At 42.0% G+C, this 9,951-nt stretch overlaps 1 protein-coding gene across 1 annotated transcript; it reads left to right on the forward strand.

Annotated features, from left to right (window-relative positions):
• Window positions 1-2,096: 2,096 nt before the first annotated feature.
• LOC147639848 (uncharacterized) lies at window positions 2,097-8,139 on the forward strand. The gene is made up of 6 exons (XM_086824063.1): window positions 2,097-2,101; window positions 7,172-7,342; window positions 7,483-7,572; window positions 7,657-7,837; window positions 7,937-8,078; window positions 8,123-8,139. Exons 1-6 carry the CDS (start codon window positions 2,097-2,099, stop codon window positions 8,137-8,139), a joined length of 606 nt encoding a protein of 201 aa, XP_086680189.1.
• The last annotated feature ends 1,812 nt before the right edge of the window (window positions 8,140-9,951 follow it).

Consider the following 9,951-nt stretch of genomic DNA (forward strand, 5'->3'; position numbering starts at 1 on the left):
AGACAGTAATTCCCATTCCAAAACCATTTCACGTAAACAAAGCTCGAAATATTCTCAACTTGGGAATGGTCGAACTTGTTGGAGAGCCTTGTCACGTGTCTAGCACATTGACAGTGACTAAAAAGAGCGGGGAACAGAAAATTATAGAGCTTACAGAGTTCAACAATTTCATCATGGATGTTCGGAAATTACAAATGGCTATGGTGAAATTTTATGACATCAGTGTACATGAGTGCAATGGAAGGCTGAAATTTGTTTTGAAACTTGATGAGAGTGAGGTGATCAAAGGACAGAAGCTGGAAAGGGTTAGCATTACTTTAATGAATAGAGCTTTGGATGCAAGTATCAGTAATGCTGATGAGAAGCACTTTAGTGTACAATCCGAAAATGAGATTTGGTGGCTGGCTGCATTTGAGGTGACGTGCTATCCATTTTTAAATAAAGAATATTATGTTGCTATCCTCTTGTTATGATGTTGTAGACAATCTAACAGTTGTTGTTAACAGGTTCCAACAGAGACCCATGAAATTCTGAAGTGGTACTTCAACCAGACTGAGCTTCCTTCCACTATCCAGCAGCAGTCGAATGGCGAAAAGCTTTATGTAGAAGGATATGGTGAATATGAGGTTGAATGGCACCTGGCTGCAGATCTTAAAACCTTGAAATGCATGTTTGGTATTTCCCAAGGAGCAATGGCCAAGTATCCTTGCCTGTATTGTATGACCGAACGAGGTGTCTCCAAAGGAGGAAAAGAGAGAGAATGGAAATGCCCAAATGCAATCAGTAATAGGCGTGAACCCCCAAATCGTGATGCTCTAGGAGTGGATCCTACTTGGGATCCAATTCTTCCTATCCCTTTGATCAGAGTTCATATTTGTGTTTTGCATGCGCTGGTTAGAATAATTGAGAAACTAGTCTACATGTACATCGAATTTTCATGGAATATGAAACCAGCAGTAGAGAGTGAAAGAACTATTAAAAAAATAGAGCAAGTGCTTTCAGATGCAGGTTTACATTGTGGTCAAGTGAAGATTGAGAAGGACTTGAGAAGATCTGGGAAGACCGGAAATGTTCCTAGCAAACCATGTTTTTGAGGTGCAAAAGCCAGAAAGTTCTTATCTAATCATACCCAGAGAGGTCATCTGGGTACAGATTTTGAGGTGTGGAGGAAGCTTCATGCAGCTGTACCTGACCGAGGCTCTTCAGGACAAGCAAGGGTGGCAAAGGCCAAAGCGTGGTTGGCACTTGATCGCCTAGCACCTTTGTTGCAAAAAGCAAGGTTTGAAGATGGGGATGTTGAGAAATTTGAGGCAGTTGTGACAGAGTTCTACACTAGCTATGAAAAGGCATGGGGTGCGACAAACTTGACACAATACATGGTTATTACTTGAAAACCTACAGTTTTGAGTATTTTTTGTTGTTCAAAAAATATTGTACGATACTAAATGTCTTGTTGTTGTTGAGCATTTGTAGCACATTTTGCATGCACATGGAACCTTTTTTGCGGAAGAGTTTGGAAGCCTTGGGATTTGGTCTACCCAAGGCATGGAAAGATCTCATTGGCAAGCACGTTGTGCCTATCAAAGGGCCACTCAACATGGAGGAGGATTAAAGAAAAGTAATCCCATGAAGCAACTATGTCAGTGGTGGTATAGGCGGATTCAAGTGAGGGCTCGTGTGAAGATCAAACATGCTGAATCAGCTGTGTCATGTGCAATAAGAAAGGTTCAGGCTGAACGGAGACGTTCAATATATGTCTCCTCACAGGGAAAGCAGAATCATGCTGAATGGCTAAGACAACGACAAAGACAGGGCAGAGTGTGGAAGAAAATTGATCATTGAAATATATATTGTAAAACAATGATGTAACTGTGAAAGATTTTAAAAGAACAAGAGCTTTCATCTATGTCCCATATAAATGTTTCCAATATATATACATTTCATAGTTTGCAATGGTAAACAAGAAGAGTATTGAGAAATATGACGAAACTTCTTAGCAACTGGAACAATCTAAATTTGTTAATCTGGAACAGAGACTTCCCCCAGCCGAGCCTTTTTTGTTGACGTTTCTGCATCATCTTCTTCATCCTCTATTAATGGCGTAAGAGGGACCATTGGTCTTGCTGTTCTAAGAAGATGCTTCTTCCCGCAATCACTCAACAGATTGGGATCTGTGATTCCACATGCCAACCCGTAAGCAGCATATGTTAAATAATATTTACATCTTAACGAATATACTCCAGGTCCCTCTCCAAAAATTCGAACAGCTGCTTGCCGCTCCAGAAGTATTGCCTTGTTTGCATTCAGCCTTACGTGGTAGCCACCTAAATACCTGGATAAAGTCTTTATCGCCATCAGAGGAAAACTGGCGTTGTCCTTGGAGTAGCTAGCGTGAAATATCACAATTTGAGGGAATTTTAGGCGGTGTATATATGTTCCTAGTGTCGAATCGTGGCCCAATCCCGCCATACGCTTGCCTGAAGCACGTTTGAGGAATGTGTCTTCATATATTTCCAACTGAAAAAACAAAGGAGCATTAGCCAGAAACAACATCACCAAACATTTCAGGACAAAGTTGATAAAGCCAAATCCACAACAAAAAAAAACTAACCTCTTGGTTCTCATCTGCTTCAAGCAAGGCGTCTTGCCATAAATTAGTGCTCGAACTAGGAACGTTTTTCGCTGACTTATTTGGCGCATCCCTACACCCTCCCATGTTGGTGATATTCAATCTGTCCCTTGCTTCTTGTAGCTCTTCCTCTGTGGCATCTTTTCCTTCATATCTAAGGGCATCAGCATAGATCATATTTAGTGTTGCTGCAGCAGAAAGGAACTCGGTGTCTTTAACATGGCTGTCCACTAGTAGGTACTTGTCTATCCCATCATCATCTACAAAATTGTCATCGACCTCCAGATTCTGGGCTATGAAAGCTATGCAATGATCCTCCCTTAAGTTAAATACACGTTGTATGTCTGTCAGCAGTATATACTCTGAATCTCCTACTTGGTAGGAGGGGAGTAATGGCGTTGGAATGGGGGAGGAGTCATCTGATTCAATCACAAGCTGACCTACATCACTGTTTTGTTCTCTAACTGCCTCAATATCAACCACCGAACTAAGCTTCCTCTCTTCTTCAACATTGAACTCCTCAATGACATGAGGAGTGTCCTCCTCTTCAGCAGCATCCTCAACGGTGGGACTTGCCTGACGAGAAATCGTGTCTTCACTTTCAATTTTTGCAAGCGGCTCTGTACATTCTTCATCTGTTAATTGCACGTTCATGTGCAAGAAGCATAAGAAGGCGTAGGAGTATTCCATCAAGCGGCACTTTCTTTTATGAAAAGGGCAAAGCAAGGCTCTCTTCTTGTCACATGGCACCTTGTGCCAATCCCTGTTTAACCTCTGCTTCTTCTCCGGCGAAACCTTGAGATTAAAATGAATGTGACTTTTCCCATCAATCATCATTGGTTCTTCATTTGTGAGCTCGTCAAACTCTTGCTTTGCCTCTTCGAAGTATCCATGATGGCTAGACAATGTATCCTCGAGAGAAAAATCGCTATTGAACATCAACGAAATTGCAGGGTGCAAATCATGATGTCGGCATTTGTACAGGAAGTCATATAATAGAGTTGCAGGAGTTTCTTTGATCTCTTCGTCCACATCAAATTCGACTTGAACTTGCGCCATGGTTGAATTCAAGTCTGTAGAAAAGACATGGAAAATATTAGTTCAGGCAATGAATCAAGAGACAGTCGATCTTAAACAACAAATCTCTGTGTGGTGTAAATGGATTCAACATAACGCGAGAGGAGATGCCAGAGGAATCCAGGTATTCCTCCTCGCGTTGTAGTGAATCTATTTTCCCTAACGCAAATAAAATTGAAGCTAAGTCAAGGACCTCTTCTCGCATTATGGTGAATCGATTCACCATAATGCGAGGAGGAGTATTGTGCTTAGTATGGGACCTTCGCTCGCGTTGTGGTGAATTGATTCACCGCAATATGACGACTTTATCATCCTTTGGCAACGCCTCTAACGTTATGGTGAATTAAAAATAAAGATAGTTCTCCAGTACCCATACTGAGAGAGGAGGTGTCAAACGAATTAAAATACTCTTCTTCGCAGTCAATTCACCATAAGGCGAGAAGTCATAGGTTTTCAATTCACCTTAACGCGATGAAAAGACAAAACAAGTAGTTCTCCTCGACTGAAACCAAAACAACGAAATAACAAAAGAAGGAAATGTAAATGGATTCAACATAACGCGAGAGGAGATGCCAGAGGAATCCAGGTATTCCTCCTCGCGTTGTAGTGAATCTATTTTCCCTAACGCAAATAAAATTGCAGCTAAGTCAAGGACCTCTTCTCGCGTTATGGTGAATGGATTCACCATAATGCGAGGAGGAGTATTTTGCTTCCTATGGGACCTTCGCTCGCGTTGTGGTGAATTGATTCACCGCAATATGACGACTTTATCATCCTTTGGCAACGCCTCTAACGTTATGTTGAATTAAAAATAAAGATAGTTCTCCAGTACCCATACTGAGAGAGGAGGATTCAAACGAATTAAAATACTCTACTTCGCAGTCAATTCACCATAAGGCGAGGAGTCATAGGTTTTCAATTCACCTTAACGCGATGAAAAGACAAAGCAAGAAGTTCTCCACGACTGAAACCAAAACAACGAAATAACAAAAGAAGAAAAAAGCACAAAGGAGATAAAAATACCAGGAGAACGAATTGTATACAATCGTCGCAGGAGATGGAGATGAAGGAGGTTGGAGGTTTGTCTTTGACGTTGGATACAGGAGGATGATTGATGAAGGAGGGTTGGAGGAGATAGTCAGTCTCGTTGATGGAGATAAAGGCCGTTGGTGGGGAGATAAATGAGAATACGAACTCCAAAAGAGGCAATAAATGAGATGAGTATCCTAGAAAATTCGTTTTTAATGCTACGCGACACGTCAGCGCCGCGTTTTTCACCCGCCATTCCATGAATGCCACGTGGCATCCCGCCGTGTACCTAGCACGTGTACAAGCTATAAAGTTTAATCAAAGCCCTTTTTAATGCTATACGACACGTTAGCGCCGCCTAGTCGCCCTGGCAGCCCGCCAGCACGTGTGTTCGCTCTAAAGACTAATCAAAGCCGTTAATCACGCCACCTTTTCGTCCTCTTATCGATTTTGCCTTGTCCGTCCTCCTGCTTGCCTCCAGCTGACTTCCGACTACCGCCACAGTACTGAACCGACTTTCCAACACCTGCACGACAGTCTCCATCCATTCACACGCAAGAAATGTAAGTTTTTGTATAATACTTGATTGTTTTGTAAGTTTCTTGTATATTGCTTGTTTGTTTTGTTTATTCTTCGACTGTTTGCCCTGTGCCATTGTTTATTCTTCGACTGTTTGCCTTCACCTTAAAGCACAGGACGGGCCATTAGAATCTCAATAAGCTCCATGTCTTATGGTGGATCGAATCACCATGGCAGAAGGCAAACGTAAGAGATTCGCGAAAATCGATTCACTATAACGCGAGGAGGATTGTTTTGCTTTGACTGGCCCTTAGACTCGCGTTATGGTGAATTCACCATAACGCATGACCAAAGGGCAAAGGATTCACGATAATCCACCTCTTATTGGTGTCAATTAAATCACCTCCTACACGACAGTCTCCATCCATTCCCACTCATAGAATGTGATGAAAGTGTATTACTTGATTGTTTTGTGTTTCTTGTATAATACTTGATTGTTTTGTTTTTCCTTCGACTGTTTGCCCCCTGCCGTTGTTTTCTCTTCGACTGTTTGCCCTCCGTCATGGTGATTCGATTCACCGTAAAGCAGACGACGAATCATTAGAATCTCAATACTGCTCTATGTGTTATGGTGAATCGACTCACCAAACTGCAAGACGGAAAGGTAAGAGATTCGGGAGAACCCTCCTCCCGTTGTAGTAGATCGATTCACTATAACGCGAGGAGGATTGTTTTGATTTGACTGGCTCTTAGTCTCGCGTTATAGTGAATCAAATCACTTTAACGCAAGATCGAAGCTCAAAGAATGCACGATAATCCGCCTCTTATTGTTGTCAATGAATTCACCATAATGCGAGAAAAATTATTGTGTTTCTGTGGACCTTCATCTCTCGTATTGTGAATGGATTCACCATAACGCGAGGAAGTGCATATTGCTTTCTTGGCCCCCCTCTCTCGCTTTATGGTGAATTGTTAATCGTGTACTACTGAATAGCAAAGTTTTCTGCCTTTTCTTGTGTTTTCAGATGGCTCGTGTAAGGCATACAGCCAGACCCATTGATAATGCAGCTCCCTCATCTACTGGGAAGAAGATGGGCGTTCTGAAAGCCTCAAGGTCAAGAAAATCAAGCAGTCCTTCCCGATTGTCCAAAACGCAGCCTAGACTCAGGCGTTTCACAGAGCATTCGGCAGCCCTGCGAGAAATCAAAAAGTTTATGAAGCACCCGACAGCTGCTATTCCCAGATTGCCTTTCCAGAGGCTTGCCAGGAGAATTTGTGAGCAGAATGGAATTTTGTTTAGGTGGAAGGCATCGGCCTTGTTTTGCTTGCAAGAGGCCACAGAAGATTGGATGATCGAATTTTTTTTGGATAGTTACGTTCTTGCTGCCCACGCACACAGGGTGACAGTAATGAACAAGGATTTTTTCAGCCTAATAGCCCTTCGTTTCAGATACGATAAGTCACTTAGACCAGTTACGTTTACTGATGAACGAATGTTACAAATTTTGGATGTCCGGCCTGTACAAAAAGTGAGAATTGAAGAGGTGACCGAGGGAAGTCCAGATCATGAGCATCAGACTCGGGAAAATATAATGACAAGCGCTCAAAGGGAACATCAAGCTGCAATGCTTGCATTGCAAACAAAAAGGAAAAATGTTCGCGCACTCCACGCCATGAATCGGGAGGCGCTGCAATTTTTGTTGCCGGAGTTCTATGTACCCTTTAATATTAGAGGGCATAGATGTTATTTCTCGATTCATGCTGAAGAAATCAACATTTTGTTTGATCCCAAAACTGAAGTCAACGACAAAGTGCTCAGATGTGTTTTAAGGTATACTCTTTTCTCTGTCCTCCCACAATTTTTCATTCTTGGCTCTTAAAGTTGATGCCTCACTCTTGATATGTTTCCTTGTGAAGTTTTGTTATTTCGCTATTGCCCGAGGATGTACAGCAACGAGTGTTCCAGATTGATTCACTGGTCTCAACACTGTTGCTAGAAGAGTCAGTTCCGTACCTCGATGTGCTGAACTGGTTTCGGGAGGTCCAGCTGGACGATGCCCGAGTATTTTTTTTGGCATATCATGAAAAGTGAGTTTGTCTCATTCTCTCTCTCTCTCTCTCTCTCTCTCTCTCTCTCTCTCTCTCTCGCATGATGTTTATAGGAATCACCGTACACGAGTTATATAGTGCTTCCTTTGGATTGAAACTAATAGAATTCTATTGTGCAGTTCCCATTGGAGTCTTCTACTAGTCGACGTGCAAGAAAATGTCATTTACCTTGCAAATTCGACATCTGGTGCCCATGGAAATGTTTTGCTGTAAGTAAAAATCATTAAGATACATATTATTGTTTGAGTTAGAAGTCCGGATTGATCAGGATAATGATTGGTCTCTGTTTACAGTGGAGTCAGGAAACTAATGGCAGCTTACGAGAGCCTCAGCATGGACATCGACAGCCTGGATCGATCGACCATCCGTAGGGTTAGTGTCCCCAAACAAGAAGATGGCTACAGCTGTGGGTGGAGGGTTGCACTTAATGCAATGTTGCTGCTACGAAGCATTTTTCAGCTCCCTTCAGAGGATGTAAGCATTTTCAGCTCCCATACGCATTTGTGCGCCTGTTTATCTTCTTATATATTGTCATGTTGATCTTATTTATGTCTTGATGAATTGTGATGGCAGTTTCCATCAATGTCTCGCTACGTGGACCTAGACGTCCAAACGTTTAGGGAGGAAACGATTGCGAAATTGATCGAGGTCGCTGAAGTTATGCCTCCAGACGGGCCAGTGGACTTCATCCCGCCCAATCCACAAGGGGGGATAGGCCCCCCTGAGCCTCTTACATGGGCTCCATACTTGGGAGAAGAGCCCTGGCTCCATCCTGAAGCCGATACCTATGGGTTCCAGCCATAAATAGTTTTTTCCTTCTTCCAACAAATGTACGTTTGAGCTATACATGTATTGGAGGGAGAACATCAAATGTAAATACACTTATCATTTGAAAATCAGAGGATCAAATTTGCTACTGTGTTCCTTCACTGCTTGCTTTCTTACTTTAAGCCTTTTTTTGTGTACATAAAAATTCAATTGGGGAATTCTTGCCTTCATTACATTGTTTTAAACAATAAAGCATTACAAAAGCAATGTTCTGAATAGATAAGTTTATTGCATATGGAAAATACATTGTCACCGTATACATGGTCACATCATATATCTTCTAGTGCCTCCAATTCATGTGGGGCTGCAACATCTTTACAAATGATCTGATGCTCTCTTCTTTTACTTAGCTTCCGACCATCGAGCTTGAAGCAAAATTGATCTGGAGGATTCTGAATAGCTACTTCTAATTCCTTCCTAACATATTCGAGAGTCCAATTCTCTTCCACTTCCAATGTCAAAGATGGGTGACCCTGTCGAATCATAACTATATCTATCAAGCAAGAGTGGCTGCCATCTCTTGTATCTTGGTCCATGCTTTCCCAGTACGGTTGTTGATCCATCGCCACCTTCTATAAGTAAATGACATGCACAGATGTTGCCTGGCAATATAGTATCTGATTCCAAAATATCATTAGGATAATTTTCCGAGTATAATCAAATAAGCGTTGTAACTGTTTCACAAAAATACATTTTAATGTTTTAACACTCACCAAAATGCAATGTCGGAGGTGTTCAATCGACATTCGATCAAATCATCTCCCTTTGATGATTTCACTCTCCAACCTTTGTCAAACAAATGATCAAGCCAGACTTCATCTACATCTTTGCACACAAAAGTTGTTCTAGTTTTTCTCAATTGTTTACAATCAGAAAATAAATGAACAAAGCATGCAATTGGAACAAACAAACTTAAGTGCACATTTCTTGCACCAATGCTAGGCTTCATAGCACATTTAATATCATTAAACATTTTGGTCCTGTATGACTCTATCACTTCTGTGTCAAGCAATGGCCACTCCGGACTATCAAGTGCGGGCAACGGAATACGTTCCAACTTTCCATGTCGACTCGATTGAGTGGGCAAGGTATAAAATGAGTCATAGAAATATGTTCTACTTCTTGCGAGATCACTTGGTGCACGACCTTCATATTGAAGTTCCCCCACCTCACCATGTACGACATTCAAGAACCCCGTCAAGCATTGTGCAGGCTCCCACTCCTGAAGGTTGGATGGGTACAAATCTGTGTAAGGCAGAAAAATGTATATCAATCACCTTATTTGCTACGTTGAAATACAAAACACAAGCACTTACAATGTGGTCTGTGTCTTGGAAGTCCTTCCAATGGTCCCACGTTGATCTCTTTTTGCATGAATACATGCTGGATCAACACTTCTTTGACAGTTTTCCCTCCTGGTGCCATCTTAAAGTCAAGGATCCTTCCTTTCCAATGTTTGGCCAAGTCTTCAGATGCCTTTCCCTTCACTCGGTAGTGGCCTTGTTTTCCTGGCTGCATAGTGACCCAAGAGTACTTCCTGTATACTTGGGGAATCCATTCTTCGTTCTCGTCTTTTATGTTATACAACACAACAGATGAGATACTGCTCCTTGCTCGTTTCAGTCCACTTTCGGGTGCCATGATAGAATAACAGACGTATGAGAAAGAAGAAGTAGCAGAAAGTGGATGACTGGGCTAACCGCTTTTGTGGATCAAGGAGGGAGGATGAAATGAGGGACGGTGTGTTCTTTTTGGGCGCC

This window comes from Cibotium barometz, chromosome 3 (genome assembly GCF_041138505.1).
Source record: "Cibotium barometz isolate CiBa-2024 chromosome 3, ASM4113850v1, whole genome shotgun sequence".
In the NCBI taxonomy this organism is placed as follows: domain Eukaryota; kingdom Viridiplantae; phylum Streptophyta; class Polypodiopsida; order Cyatheales; family Cibotiaceae; genus Cibotium; species Cibotium barometz.